A 15,822-nucleotide genomic window follows, 5' to 3' on the forward strand; every position below is an offset into this window, starting at 1 on the left:
TCAATGGGGCCTGGCTTAAAGACAATGCAGGCCTTGATGGTCATAGTTTGAGTGGGTACCCAAAGAACCACCTGTGGATCAGGTCCAGGGGCGGCAACTAATGGGGATCATTCAGGTCACTAGAATCCATCCTTCTTTAATGGTATTTGTCTCCTTCCATTCCATTTTACTTATTTGAGGTAATTTTAAGATCAAAAGTGAGCTAAAATTATTCCTGTGCTGGAGAGTCAACAAACTTTTATTCTATTGAAAATTCAAGTTTAATCAGAATATGTCTTGAGCAAGATGAGTAAAGCATACAAAAGACACAATGTAGCTTATTCTTACAGCCTGCCAAATTGATCCTGAACATTTCCAAAAAGACAGAATGTTTTGGCCTTGGCATGAGTCGTGAGATGGCAGTATACAGTGGTGGTGCCAGAAAGACACCAGCATTGGCTTGTGCTGTTCTGTCTGGGTGCTGCAGTTTAAAAAATAATCATGCTCCTTGTGCTTTTAGTCCCAGGCTGTGTAGTTTGTTTCAGGTTCCATTAGTTGGCTTAAAGTGGAAGTTTAAGAATGTCTGAAACAAATCCGATTCTGCCTCTCCTGCCATGTCAGGTCATGTAACATTGTTAGTTTCTGTCACATCATTTTCTTTGAGCCTGAAGTTCTATATTATTTGTTAAATTCCTTGTGGGGCAGGCTTTAACCTGCTAGTATTGGACTTAATTGCTGGTTTGACTAGAAGTCCATTCTAGCACTACATAGACATACAACAGAAGGAGTATTGACATGGCTGACATCACTTTTGGCTGCCTCATTCTGTTGCTGAACTGTAAGCCTGCTCAGAAAGTTTCCATTCAGAATCTCTGATTATTGCCCCATGCAGCCTTGACAAGATCTGGTGTTCCATGACAGCATCACGCTCAGCTTTCTGTAGGCAAACTTTATCTCCTTTTATTGGTTTGAAACAAAGAAGCAGTGCTGTCTTGCCAGACTTTGAGATGTAAGTTTCTTCTGTTAAAGCCTGAAGGGTATTTGAAGCTCTGATGATGAGTTGCAGAAATGTGCATGATCCTGGCACATTTTTTAAAGAAAAAAGTTTCCAATGTTTTAAGACATATGTAAAGTTCTGATTTTAAGTTGCATGCTCAAAGTGTGGCCTGGCCATAGTCAGTCCATGAGAAACCTGCAAACTGCTGCTGAGTACTCCTGAGTCTGTCTGCATTCATTCAGTTGCCATTTTGTACCAGTTGTGTGAAATCAAAGTTGGGGTTCAAATTCCTAGTGTCATGAACCCATACTTGTCATGGTGCAAAGTGGGCTGTCATTCGTCACTGGGCCCAGACCCCTGTAACATGGAACTGAATTAGCTCCCTGTTAATATGTGACAGCCCCCTGTTGGAGCAACAGTCTGCAACATTTTGTTGATGGTTAAAGGAAATAAAAAAGACTTGATCCCAGTGTGGACCTGATGTCACTGTTGGCCTTCACCCATCTGGAATACACTCATTAGGCATTTATTTGTTTAACTGCTCAATTTTTCGGCCACACAATTAAAGTCTAATCCAAGTAAGTCTCCTGAAATCTGCACTGCACAGCAGTTATTTGCATATTGCAATCTGCAACAGATTGTTTTTGTGTCAGGAAATGCCATCACATGTTAAGGAACAGCATGAATGTGCAAAAAATGTGACAGTTCGGGCTAAGTTTTGATTCTAAATTGATTATGCAGGATTTGTGGGCATGTGACCAATTACATGCAGCAGTTCAAGCCTTAGCACAACACAAGCATTTTCATTTTTTATCTTGCTTGATAAGAGGCAAAAGCAAAGTTCAGGCCTACATGAAGCTGTTTGGAGATGTCATACTTCTATTAAGCAGTAATTTTATTAGAAAATCCTATTTTTGAAATCCCAGTTTTGTTTTTACTGTGAGAAAGTGATTTTTGAAAGCCTGTTGTGGTCTTTATATTAAAGACCCAGTCAGATGAGAGCAAATCAATGCTAAATGAAATGGGCGCAATCATATTACAGTTATTATGTAAGAAAGAGGTGACCAAAGCTATAGACAGCACTTGATAACTCAAAACCTAACCCTACTGTGAGTGTGCCACCAGCCATCCTTTCAGTGTGAGTGACCCAGTGAACAGCTTCCGACAGCATATGTAGCTCATGTCATGCCTCAGCATCTGCAGCTCATGCCATGCCTCAGCATCTGCAGCTCATGTCGTGCCTCAGCATATGCAGCTCATGTCATGCCTCAGCATCTGCAGCTCACGTCATGCCTCAGCATCTGCGCTTGGCCTTTTTCAGAGGACGCTGATAGCTGAGACGACTTCTGGTCCGCCGAGGCAAGCGAAGCGTGACCCCCTTCAGCCTCGAGGCACAGGTGAGTGAGCGCACGAGACCGCTGCGGGTCGCGCCGCCCACCCGTCCCGCCGCCTACTGGCTGCTCTGACCGGGCTGTCGCCAAGCTGTTGAATCAGCCAAATAGGCACGGGCCCACCGTTTCGCCGAAGATGGCGCAAAATGGCCAGCGTTGTCGACGCTCCTCTAGACCGTGAATGGTGTGAAAAGGAGATCAAAGTGAGCATAAAAAGGTTTTTAAAAAAGTTTCACCGTTGTGGCACGTGCGCTCGCCACCAGGCGCCTTCTACGGAGCCAACGCTGTGGGTCTGTGGGCCGACCGGCGAGGTATATGAATGTATGAAAAGGATATCAAAGTGAGCATCAAACGATTTTTAAAAAAGTTTCGCCGGTGTGGCACGTGCGACCGTCACCAGGCACCTTCCACGGAGACAACGCTGTAGGTTTGTGGGCCGACCGGCAAGGTGTATGAATGTATGAAAAGGATATCAAAGTGAGCATAAAAAGGTTTAAAAATGTTTCACCGGTGCGGCACGTGCGCTCGTCACCAGGCACCTTCCACGGAGACAACGCTGTAGGTTTGTGGGCCGACCGACGCGGCACTTGCGCTCGTCACCAGGCACCTTCTACGGAGACAACGCTGTAGGTTCGTGGGCCGGCCGGCGGGGTGTCAAAACCGGACGGGCTCGATTCGTGACCCGCGCTAGGCGCCGTCCCATAGACGGCACGGTTGCATGGCGGGGGGCTGGTGCCCGCTTCCACTGCATACAACGTGGGCAAGCCTGTTGTGGTGACGGCGTACTGGCGGAAATGCAGTCACGCACTGCAAAGTCACGCTCGTGTTTGCTGTGTACCCGTTGTCGGTGTTTGGAAGCCGAGGTGGCGCATATGTGGCTGGAGTCATGACCGTTAGGAATCTCTTGAGTCGCCGAGTTTTAAGGGTGCGTCAACTGCACTGCTTATTTGCCGTTAGGAATCTCTGTGAGCAATGCACGCCATACTTATCGGGAATCATTGCCCGAAGCAAGGATGAGTCATTCGGTTTTGTCCAGTCATTGCATGAAGTCGGGCTGGGCAAAACCTGGGTTTTTTCGTTTGCTCCTCCCCAAAAGAGCGGTATGTGCCGAAGCCCCTGTTTGAGGCTTTCCGTGGGTGTTTTTTTGTTTGCTAAGTCATTGGCGAAGGCTGTTTCGAATGGCCAAGACATGGCCGTCATGAGAGAAGGTTGCACACTTAATTGACGGTTGGACAGTTGAACGAGTGGAGTCGTTGATGCAGGTACAGTTCGTATCGGGTTTGAGCAACCGTGTGTGCCAAGATGTGTTCCTTATATATATATATATATATATATATATATTATATATATATATATATATATATATATATATATGTATATATATGCGTTTGTTAAAAATCACAGGGGACTCAACACTGATGATCTTTTTGGATGTTTGGTGACAGTTTTCGCTTCTTCTCTATGTTCGTTTTAGATGGCACCAAGGCTCATGATACAACAGAAATATAGATTTTCATCTTGCATGGCCTGCTACAAGATATTTTCTCAGTATTTCATCTTCCGCTGCACATTTTCTAGGAGTGACGGTTTTAGACAGAGTCAATGCAATCGCATCTTTGTAAGTATCGGATTCTCTCGTGACTGTGGTCTCGCAAGTGCTGCCGACAAATGACAAGTCCTCTTGTCTTGTGGCATGGATCTCATGTTTACGTACATCAGTTTTTGTAATGCTGGTATAGTGCAGACATGCTACGTACATATCACAATGTAGGTATAAGCACGTACGCATCGCATAATCATCAATGACTGCCAACAACGTTCATCCGCGACACGCAAAACACTCAAGGTTTTTGTGCTTTCCGCCCTGATGGTAGCCCTCCATGCAGATGAAGGGATCCACGCGAATTTGTTTGCTTGTTAACGACAGAGTTTCATTCGCGGATGTGTATCGCTTCTAGAGCGATGAGCGTTCGTCACTGTGTAGAGCGTGCGATGACTTTTGTGTTACTGTTGAACATTTTGGCGTATCTGGTGGGTTTTGTGTTGGGTCTTGGATCTGGTGGGTTTCGTGTTGGGCGTGGGCACACACAGACGTATGTGTGCCTGTATGTTACTCGTACTGTCTCTTGTCTGTACTTCTTCTGGGTTGAGCGACATCTCCCCTGCCGGTTTCTTTCACGTGTGAATGGTCCCGGTTTTTCCCTCTCGCCTTTTGCCGTAATGGCGTTTTTTGACCTTCCGGGTAGCCAGCAGCGTAGAACCCTCATCCCTCCGCTGTTTAGCCATGGACATCGGACCGATCCCTCACGCCATGAACAAGGTCCTGAGATCTCCAACGCCCAGCTTGCACATAGGCAATAAGCAACAGCACCATGTCTGCCTGACTGACTGACGGACTGAATGATTAGATTTAGGGGAATGTCCAGTATGATTTTGAAGTCACGAATTTCCACCTGAAGTTTGCTATTATTAGTGAGTGGCATTTGGCTCCTTTGCCCGTCCTAGCGATCTGCAGATAGTGACTGTAAGCAACGATGCCTTTCGTTTGGGCTAACTATGCATGTCGCAGCTATTGGTGACTGTTGGCTCGTTAGCCTACTGTACTGTTTCGCACATAATTACTGTTGAGGTAATATCCTGTCATAAACTGGCCAGTTGGGAACTGTTGCGAGCAGTGGCGAAAACATTAGCTCCCTGACAGTAGTATTTGGGCGATTTATTATATATGAAAAATATGTTTTTTGCCAATATGTTCGGCAGCAAACGCCACCGCTTCGATTCCGCCACTAGCATCCACGCATTCGTACCGTCTTATGCGTGCTTGTTTCTCGTTCATGTGAAAGGAAGGTCTATAGTGAGGTTGCTGTACAAAAGCTTGTGCTTTCGTGCTAGTCAGACGCCCTCGAACCGTACATCCATGCTACACGCGAACCTCGGAATTTGCCCCCAGTTAAAGTAGCCACCTAATCTAAGGTTTATTGTGGCGTAATCACGCAGCCCGAAGTCTCCACTTGCGCTGGATTGTCCCGGAATTCTTCGTCGACGTAAAATACGTAGCTGTCGGAATCCCTGACCGGCGACTGTGCGAACCTCACCTTCTGGAGTTCCTGGGATGATTCTGACAACGGTATCCTCGGTGAACGAATTTACTGTCAGTGCCGAGGGATCAATTATTCATAGCCATTGTGGGGAACCCCCTTCTTTTGACCGCAACCTAATCCACCAGCGGAAGAATCAGTCAACTCGAATTGCGCGACTTTTGCGAGGTGTGGCGCTGTTATCACCAACAGCCCAACGCTCTTCCCACCTCTCCCTTCGGGGAGTCGCAGGAAGGCAGCTGAGAAGAGAGTTTCGCGTTCTGCGAGTGGCAAATCCATCGGCGGTGCTCCTACACGTGCCACTGCTATTCTCACTAGCAGCCAGCGGCGTGTAAAAATGCGTCCCACCTTTTCTATGAATTGCGGAGGCATCGACCAACAGCTGACTCCCAAACCTGTATAAGAGGTGGGAACTTCAACCCACGGCTATAAGAATTGCCCGCGCACCGCGTGGGGTTTTTATAATCGCTACCCGCGGCGAAGCATCTACCTTTGGCGTAGGTCTTCCTCCGTCGCAATCGGAGAGGAGTCTAACGGGAGTCAAGCACTTGTGACGCGTTTATGTAGCGGGAGTCAAGCATCTGTGACGCGTTTATTTAGCGGAATTTAAGAATTTGTGACGCGTTTAGCTAGCGGGAGTCAAGCATTTGTGACGCGTTTATCGAGCGGAAGTCAGGCATTTGTGGCGCAGTTATCGCGTCCTGCTGCCCGTTTATCCCATCACGAGTCTAAGCATTCGCTGAGACCCGTGGAAAACGTTGACACTCGCCCCCAACGCACTTCGCAAAATAGATGCAAATATTTAGAAACATGGAAATGACTGCATGTTCTGCCTTACAGGCTAAAAAAACGGCGACCGATAAAAGCATTATTGATCTGCCTCCGCAGCAGCACTCGGATCGGGGGCGGTCATTGACGGCAGTCAGCAGCGCGGCTGAAAAATCCATTGGCAATGTCATGAATCGTTGACGAGGAGGGGCGCAGCAGTGTGTGCAGTGATTGGCTGACGTTCTCGTGATCAATGATGCCGGGCAGTAAAGTGGGGGAACAGTGAATGATCAGGGGTTCTGCCGTCCTCCCAGAGGCTGCTCAGGAGAGTGCGTAAAGCGACGGCAGGTAGAGGCTAGTTCGCAATTAAGCACAAGACATTGCAAAATATTTATGTTTTAGGTTTACATTTATATATAGGCTTATCAGAGTATTCATATGCTTGTACGACAGGAGCTCAAAGCGCTTAGAGGGTCAGAAATTATGCGCGAGTACGTAGCCACAAAGTCCTGCGAAACGTTCTTTTCTTTAAATTACATGAAAAAGAGCTGAGAATCTATGCAAACCGCCGAAGAGTCGGCGATTTCGCTGCCATGATTTCATGGTTGACGGCGGCGGGGCGCTAAGGCACTGTTGTAGCACTAATGTCGTGTGTATATGATATATATATATATATATATATATATATATATATATATATATATATATATATATATGTGTGTGTGTGTGTGTGTGTGTGTGTGTGTGTGTGTGTGTGTGTGTGTGTGTGTGTGTGTGTGTGTGTGTGTGTGTGGTGTGTGTGCGTGTGCGTGTGCGTGTGCGTGTGCGTGTGCATGCCGTTCAAACCCCGGTTGCTCCATGGGCCCTGGGTACTAATACGACCTCAGCGGTAGCTGGTGCGACATAACGGGATACTTGGCAATGTCCGCCTTGTTCCCTTTTGAAAAAGAAGGGTGCCTACCAATACCAGAGTCAACGCACACTCGTTTTCCGCTCTGTTGCTTGTCTTTACCACTGCCGTCGTCCTCGTGGCTGGCCGGCGTTCTCAGTTTGCCGCCCCCCGGGCGTAGTCACACTCGTCACGAAGCAGCCTCCCGTTCCCCCCCCCCCCCCCCCGTCTCACCCCCGGTGGAGGGCCATTCATAGCCACTCCGCAAAGGCAGAGCTGGAAGGCTCCTTATGCTTGCCTCACCAACGTCATAAAGGCATCACGGACCGCGTTTGGACACTTCGTTTGCATTCTCCTGTCGAACAGCCTCGGCAATTCGAGGGATATGGATCAATGCAGCTGCGCGGACCTCGAACGTCATCACTGAAGCGGGGGTCTGGAGTCTCGGCTTCAGCAATGCAGTCTTGCCTGGGCAGCCTGTCTATCAGATTGACGATCATTTACTCTGAGTGCGTCTTAAAGACCAGCGTAATTCGAGGTGGCGTTATTTAACGTATCCAGATATGCATGCACGATGCCAGGGGGGTCCGGCATGTGATGGCCGAGTGGTTAGCGTCTTGGGCTTCCACGTGGAGGGCTCGGGTTCGAATCCACGGCCTGACCATTGATATGGGTTGCGTTCTCTCACAAAAAGAGAAAGAGTGTCATGTAGGACAAAGCGTGGCTTCAATCCCATGGTTGCAGTTGATTCAGCATGCGTCGGGATAAGCAGGATGCGTTCTTCCACCCAGTTGAGCTGACGAAAAAGGCTTGGTACATGAAGCTCCAAACCGGTGAAGTAAGCAACATATTCATGTAAACGATGCTTTTTGGAGATGTCACTTTCCGAGCATCAGATTTAGTCCCATACGTGTGATAAGTTTTGTAAAAGGTACTTTGTAGTGCTGCCACTTTCCCAACAGGAGAGACCTTTGCTATGAGAGGAGCGTGAAGTTCTATGACTGGTGGTGTCTGGCACCAGCACTAGCCCAGCTTCATACCTTTGCTGTCAGAGGCCCGGCAGGTCCGAAAATTTCCCACCGAAGCGATAACGAAATAACTAGTGTTTATGATTTTCTCATTTTCCCCAAACCATCAGCGCATGGGGAACAGTGCAGCGCATTTTTCAGTTTCCACAAACCAAAAGCGTCAGGGGAACGACACCTGGCGGCGCTGCGTTAATATGCGTCCCCACCTTGCCAGTCCCCGCGCTACACCGGCAGCCGCAGCAGATGCGGAGGCTGCCAGTATGACTGTTTACCGGCCGCGACGTAGTGCAGCTGTAAACAAGTAGTGCACAGTGGCGGTCGACACACGTCGCAGGACACGTGCTGACAGCCATCGATTCCGTTGTTATTGCGTCGGCGACGCAGCCGGGCGTCGGCGACGTGCGATCTTGTGACGTCGCAGGAACCGCGTGACGCGGCCGATCAGATGCGGGCGGCGAATGGCGGCGTGTGTGACGACATCGCGCGCGGTGACGTCACGGGATGGAAAATCGATGTCCGCGAGGACGGCGGGAGAGTTTCGCTCGCGAGCCGGCGGGTTCTATGATGCTGCCCACCGACCTGAGCGCTGTGACTTGCCTGGTCCGCAGGTGACCGACGGATGGTCGGACAGCGTTAAAGAGGCAAAAAGGTGTACTGATGGGGTTGAATGAAGAATTTGAGCTGTGAACTTGCGTATGCGATCAGTGCCGTGTCCGTGGCGTTGAAGCAGCGATGGTGTAAAACCGTTCGCCCCAGAAACCGTTAAGAATGAAATCCGATAGCTACGGCGGGACAGCTGAGATCCGACGCTATAGAATAATATTCAGATATGACTTGCCATGCTAGAGTCGTTCTGCCTATTGAAACGTAGGACTTAACATTGGAGGGAAAAGTACCCTTAGTGACTGGACCTCGTTTCAAATGATATCAAATAGTGTCAGCCGTGCCACCCCAGCTGTAGGCCAGGGGCGGTGAATGTTGCCCTCGGCGAAATGTTCCAGACGAAGAAGACACGTCATCCATTTTAGTTTTCGTATAGTTGACGACGATAATCTTCCAGCATTGTCACACCTATGTCGTAATGGATGGATGCTCATGGTGGGCAAATACTGCATCAGTGAAAAGTGGGACGCAGTCGTTTTGAAATATGGGTGTCAGCACGTTACGTTCGTCGTTCTATTGCGTTTTGCGCGTTTTGCAACACTTCGGCATCGCACTACTCCGGCGTTTTACACTGCTCCAGCGTTTTGCGCCTCTCCGGCACTCCGGCATTAGACAACCCTGTCTGCTGAAGTGTGTGTGTGTCATTGGGGCTTTACGACGCACTCAGCTGCTGAAGCTATATGGCGTCGCCTGCGTCTCACCCTGGCAGGAAGGGCGGGCACCGCGGGAAATCGAACCCCGTACCTCTGGTTTCCCAGACGCGCAGTGGTTAACGCCTACGCGTTAACCACTACACTACCGGCGCCCCCCATCGGTATGATAAGTAACTGTGCGGAACATGCGAATGTTCCGTAAATTAGCGATTCCGATTTTCCTGATTTCTTGTATTTTCTTGTCACCGTGTTTGTCAAACGTCCGTCATATTTACGAGGAACTACAGAGTGGCGAAAATCTTAAAGAGGATGTTCTATAGAGATTGAGCGTTGGTGCAGAACTTAGAAAGGTGGGCGTGTTCAGCCTACTCTCGGGTGATTTCCCGCCCCATTTTCCACCCACACCCAGTCGGTTCGGATGGAAACCGCGTATCTGAGCGGGCGACTCGCCATCCATCGGGGAGAAGGAGCATGGTGATAACCGCACGCTGTTCAGAGCTGCCGAAGGCGTGGCTGAGCTGCGAATGGCAGCTGGGCTGCGAGAAGGGTCCCCACCGGCGGCGGCGCGAGACGGCCTGGGGCCATCCGCGCCGCCGGACCCCGCCACGGCATCACGGCCACTCGGTCTCGCCCACGTCCAGCAGGCCCTCACGTCACCGGCCGGCCGTGGCGGTCACGTCCGCCCTGCGGTCGTGACCGCGACCCGGACGGCGCCGCCCCTGGCGTCCGCCCCCGCCGCCGCTGCCGCCGCCGCCCCCGCCCCCGCCCCCGCCGCCGGCGGTGTCGGCGGCGCGGCGGCGCGGCGGCCGGACAGTCGCGCGCCGGCTGGTGACGGGAGGGGTTGTGGCGCTCGTTCGGCGGCGGCAGTGGACCGCGTGCGGCACGGGCCGGTGCGGGCGCGGCAGCAGCGCCGGACGAGGTGGTGACGCGGGCGCCGGCGACTGGGCCCTGCCGCGGTGAACGGAGCCGGCGCCGACGCGCTTGGCATGTGTTGATAGAGGCCCGGGTAGCGCGGTTGCGCCGTGTTGATACAGGCCGGCGCTGCCCTGGTGACAGCGAGGCCCCTGAGCACGGCCCCAGCTCGGCGCGAGGCCCCGAGCTCGCGCCGATGGAGTTCATTCGCCGGTGGTCGGTGGGCTCCTCCCGGAAGCGGTCTTCGCGCTCAGGTGAGGCCGGCCGCGCCCCCGCCCGGCCGGTGACACGTTCGACCGGTCCGGCATTGATTGGGCTTCCCTGAACGCGCGTGTGCTCCACTTTCCCCCCGGCGGCACGCCCGCCCCACGCGGTATCGCGCTGTGTTGTCACGATCGGCGATGTGTTCTCACTCTCTGTCTTGTGTCGCGACGGCGGGCGACGCGCGGTTGCGTCAGTGGTGTGGGGATTTCCGTCAGCGGTGCGCTCGCGCAGTCTGCTGTGCTCCGAGCACCAGCGCTGTGTGCTGAGTATCAGCACCGCGCTCAGAGGGCAAAACATCGTCTCAGGGCGTCATCACCACGCTCTGAGCGTTACCACGGAGCTCTGAGCATTACCACTGTGCTCAGGGCGTTACTGCCGCGCTCAGAGCGTGAACGTTATGCTCTGTGCTTGAGCACTGCGCTCTGAGCATGAGCGCTGCGCTGTGAGCATCAGCGCTGCGCTGTGAGCATCAGCGTTGCGTTCTGAGCATCAGCGCTGCGCTTTGAGCATCAGCGTTGCACTCTGAGCATCAGCGCTACGCTCTGAGCGTCAGCGTTGCGCTCCGAGCGTGCCCACCGCGCCGCGTCGCTCTCCCAGCGGGGGCGCGCGTTAGCGGGCGGATGCGGCGGGCGGGATCGATGGCTCTCGGGCGCGGCCGGGCCGCCGCCCGCGGGCCGCAGACGGCCCTCCGGAAGTCTGGGATGAGCCGCAAGCGCCGCGGAATGCCGCGGCGGCGCGGCTGACGCGCGGGCCTCCCAGACATTCGGCGAATGCTGCGCCGGCTGCCGGCCGGCCGTGACGTCACGGCGCTGTGTCGGATGCAGAATCTGCAGTGTGTGCACAGTCCGAACACGTGTGGCGCCCGCAGAATGCGCCCGGCCTGACGCATGCGGTGTCTGACGTATGCGCGTTTTTGGAAGTGTGTCTAACGCTAACAGCAATATCGAATATCGCGCGGGCATTGCGGAGCTTGCAGTAGGATGCCATCAGCTTGGCAGAGCAAGCCTGGTTCTACTGGCAAATGTTGCCGCTTTGATTTAAGGTGACGTGCACGCCAGGTCACGGCCCTACCGCACCAGCGTGGTCCAGTTTCCGGTTGGCCACTGGAGGTCACCGAAGGTCACCGAAGAAGAAATGGGCGCAAATAGCCATTGCAGTTAACGCGCCCTTAAAATTGAATAGCTAGGCAACTGGCCAGCGAAAACCAGTCAGTGAAGTGCGCAAGTAACTAACCAACTGAGTACCGAAAAGCAGTCAGGTCAGTGCGTGACTAACTGACCACCGAAAACCAGTCTGGTAAACACGGTTTCCCTGAGCCTTGGAGGTGGGGTGCGGGGGAGGGGTACAGGGGCACGCAGAGCTGACCCATGAGCCCGCACCGGCGGCTCGCGGGGCCCCGAGCGCGCTCCACGTATGGGCGGGCCAGGGGCTGCTGCGGCGACGTCTGCACCCGCTCCCGTTCGGTCTGATCCGGTCTCCGGGTGACCGCTGGAGAGCCGAGCCTTGGGGAACTCCTCGCTGTGCCGGGAAATTGGAGTGATGGGAGCCGCGATGAGCCCCGCGGGAGGGGCCGCTCGTGTCGGCCTCGCCCGCGCGGGAGCGGTCGGGACCCGCTCATTCATGACGCGACGCCTCCGTGATTGGCTGCCGGTCACCGCGGTACGGATGGTGACGGCTGTGAGTTAGCGATGGCGATAGCTTGAAACGTCTTCTTTAGAGGTGAGATTTATCAAAACGACGCGCGTGTTTCGTGGGTGGCGCGGCCCGGGTGACCTTTGTGGTGACGATAGCAGTGACAGCTAGTCCCGCGCGATTATTACAGCACTGGTACTCCCCCGTTTAAGTCGAAGTATGGCCGTCGCGAGAGCATCACTACTGTTTCCGGCTGCGGCCGCGTTTGCAGTTGAAGCACATTTTCGAATGCTTTGGACCTTTCTCCCATGGGGGTGCCGCTGCAGAGCGCAGCACTGCCCTCTGCTGACCCGCAAACTGCGATTTATAAGTCGGTAGAGCACGGAGGCTCCAGCCATTTCCCGTCATTCGGGTTACGTCATGGGCCGCTATCCCCAGATGTACGCTCTGCCTCGCCATGAGCGCAGCGTCGCAGCCTTCCCCGAGGCGGGCCTGCGAGCGCGATCAGCGCCACTCCCTCCCTCTCCGTTCGGCCGGCGCCGGCGGTGACGCCGCGCGTCTGGGCCGGGTCGTGACGCAACTGAAGGTCAGGGCCGGCGGCGCGGCGCGAGCGCCGCGCCGCCAGCCAGGTGGAGGCGCCGACACCGGCGCCGACCCAGACTGGACGCGCCGGTGACGGCCGCGGGGTCGTCCGGCGCGGCGGCGCGGCGGAGCGTCGTCTGCGCTCGCGCCGCCGAGGGTCGCCCCCTAAAAGTCGTCGTCGCCGGCGGAGGGCATCGCTGAAGCGCCGCGAAACCCGCAATAAGGAAGTGGGCGAGCGGTCGCGGGTGGCAGAGTTGCTTGTGGAGCTGACTGCGGTTCTTTGCGAGGATGTTTTACGGAGTCAGCCGATCATGATGGCGTTACAGCTGCCTCTCAGTGGATCGTCGTACTGCTGCATCGTTTTTCACTCCCCCATTGCTGCATGCTGCTTCATGCTGCTACTGCGTCGCCGTTCCTCGTCCGGTTTGTTTATGCTGCTAATGATCACGTAAATCTCGACTAATGTTCACAAAGGCGTATTTCCACCACCGCCACCCCGCCCCGACTGTCACGTCTTTTGCGTCAGCTGGGCCGAGCCAGCGGCGCCGGGTTTTTTCGACCAATGAATGGCCTCTCTTCTCGCTGACGATTGCGTCCGAGCGCTGATGGCGAGCCGCGTGCGAGCACAAAAAATCGCCCCGCCCCGGCGCTCCGGCCGTGCCCGTGGCATTACCGCACGCTTTGCCCCTGTACGTGCCGCTCGGCAGGTTGCGTCCGCCGCCCGCTACCGCGCTGTTCCTGTGCTGGAGTGCGACAGCAGCTGTTACCGTTCACTGATGTTGGCAACAGCAGCTGTTGCCGTTCACCGATGTCCGCAACAGCAGCTGTTGCATTTCGCTGATGTGTGCAACAGCGGCTGTTACCGCTTAATGACGTCGGCAATAGCAACTGTTACCGTTCACTGATGTGTGCAACAGCAGCTGTTAGCGTTCGCTGATGTCGCAACATCAGCTGTTACCGTCGCTGACGTCGGTTCCCATCCGTTGTGGACCTCTAATTTCGAAAACTCATCTTTTACCGTCGCCTGGCAGCGTTGGTCAGGGATGGTTATTGAGCACTTCATCAAAGCTCCTCTGACGTTCCTAGCCCCGGTCCCGTAGTAATGATTAACGACAGTTATTGGCAACTTCATCAAGACCACGTTGACCTCTACCGCCCGCGGCCCATCCAGCAGGGACACCCACCGGGGGTAGTGAAGACGCACCCGGCCGCCGTGCGCCGCTCGGGTGGCGGCCGCCGGCCGGGGCTGTCACCTCGTACTGAGGGGAAGAGCTGTCTCGAGCGGCGCGATGCGGCGGGCGGGAAATCCCGCGCGCTTCCCGCGGCTGGTGTGGCCTGGGATGATGGGCGGCAGCTACCTTTCCTGGAGATGGTATCTCGCGCGCGCGCGCGTATGTGTGTTCTGGCCGGCTCGTGTGGGGCCGGGCCGGGTTGGTTCTGACTTCTGAGGAACCGTTCGTGTGGGGAACGCCGCGAACGCCGAAAGTCCCGTAGCTTGTCCCGGGGAGTGCTGATATCCACCAGCTGTGCCGGCGTGAGGGCATGCCGGTGGCGTTGTGGGAGTGGTTGCCGTACCCGGTACGGTGCTGATCGGCTCACACGTGAGATCGCCGGAAGGCCGGACCGTTCGGTGGGCGGAGGAGGCGCTGACGTAGCACGGCGCGCCGAATGGCCGCCACAGGATGGACTTTCACAGCCTGTGCGACTTGTGCGCGATGGCATGGCTACGGGCGATGAGGTGACGGGCTGGTGTGTTTGAGCCGCGCGAGGGAACAGATTGCAAACTTCCTCGTGGCATCCGCGGATCGAAGTGATCGCTTCTCCTCAGGCAGCAGCTCGCTCAGTCGAGCAGTAAATCGGCCCTGGCCGCGTGACTGTGCTCGGGTGGTGATCGATCTCAGATCTCAGCGGCCGAGACCTCGGCGGCCGAGATCTCAGCGGCCGAGACCTCGGCGGTGCCGCAGCTCATTCCTAAATCCTCGCGCTGGCTCTCTGTTGCGGTCCGTCCCCGCGGCCGACGCCTGGCGCCGGGTCGGCCCCGGCCGGCGCCTCTGCGGTGCCCCCGCCCCCCCCCCCCCCCCCCGCCTCCCTCCGCCGCCGCCGCCGCCGCCGCCTGCCCCCGGTCCGCGCGGCCGGCACCCGCCGGAAGCCGCCGCGGCCCGTTACGTCGCCACGGCTGACGGACGTCGGTGCAGTCACCGGCGGCGGGTGGGGGCGACGGCAGCGGTGAGGTGCGCGGTCCGGGCGAGTGAGCGGCAGCGACTGGTGTGGGTTCGATTCTCGACGCAGGAAACTTTCGCAGACTCTTGCTCTCCACCAAGGGTGGGGACGCCGTCGACCTCAGCAGCTCGGTGCGCTGACAGGAAATCTGGCGGCCGACTCACCAAGGCCGACGGGGGCGTGGCCGCCACCGCCCAAATCGCGACCCGTTCAGCCCCCCGCCCCCCGCCGCCGCCCACACCCCCAACCGCCGGCCGTCCGCCCGCCGCTCCATGCCGTCCGTTCGCTGCACGCCTGCCGTGCTGATACGGGCCCAGCGTGCGTCACGCCGCCGGCCGGGCGGCGAGGTGCGCCGCGCGCCGCCCGGGCCGCTATCGGCGCACTTCCCGCGCAGCAGGCGCCGCGCCGGCGCCGCGCCGCCGCCGTCCCGCGGCGCGCTACCGGGCCGCGTGCCGAGGGGCGCGCAGCGCACCTGGCCGCCGGCGTGGGGCGTGCGCGAGACACGCCCCACGCCGGCGGTGGGACGTGTCTCGCGGCTCGGGCCGCTTTCGGTGGCCGGCGCGGAGGTGCGGCGGCTGGTGACCTGTCCGCCGTTGGGGGTCAAATTGTCGCGAGACGCGACGGCGCGGCCTGTTTGCTGGCGGCCAGGCCGCCGGTCAGAGACCCGTGCCGGCCGCGTTTCGTCCGCGCCCGGGGGTAATCCAGGTGGATGTCGCGGGACAACGGCCCCGGAGAACGGCGCGCCG

The 15,822-nt window shown here is 55.9% G+C and overlaps 1 protein-coding gene across 2 annotated transcripts in view; it reads left to right on the top strand.

Annotated features, from left to right (window-relative positions):
- Window positions 1-2,255: 2,255 nt before the first annotated feature.
- LOC119113668 (3-phosphoinositide-dependent protein kinase 1) overlaps window positions 2,256-15,822 on the top strand; it is a 32,199-nt gene continuing 18,632 nt past the window's right edge. The window contains exon 1 of one of the 2 annotated variants that reach the window (XM_037237953.1): window positions 2,256-2,373. Coding sequence is in view for 1 of the 2 variants with exons in the window: in XM_037237952.1 (XP_037093847.1) it covers window positions 10,575-10,632 (58 nt within the window). In the remaining variant the exon portion in view is untranslated. Of the gene's footprint in view, window positions 2,374-10,324; window positions 10,633-15,822 lie in introns of those variants that run through there. The other variant, XM_037237952.1, reaches the window with a different exon arrangement.

The sequence above is a fragment of the Pollicipes pollicipes genome, unplaced genomic scaffold (genome assembly GCF_011947565.3).
Source record: "Pollicipes pollicipes isolate AB1234 unplaced genomic scaffold, Ppol_2.1 Scaffold_7262;HRSCAF=8765_pilon_pilon_pilon, whole genome shotgun sequence".
NCBI classification, from domain to species: Eukaryota; Metazoa; Arthropoda; class Thecostraca; order Pollicipedomorpha; family Pollicipedidae; genus Pollicipes; species Pollicipes pollicipes.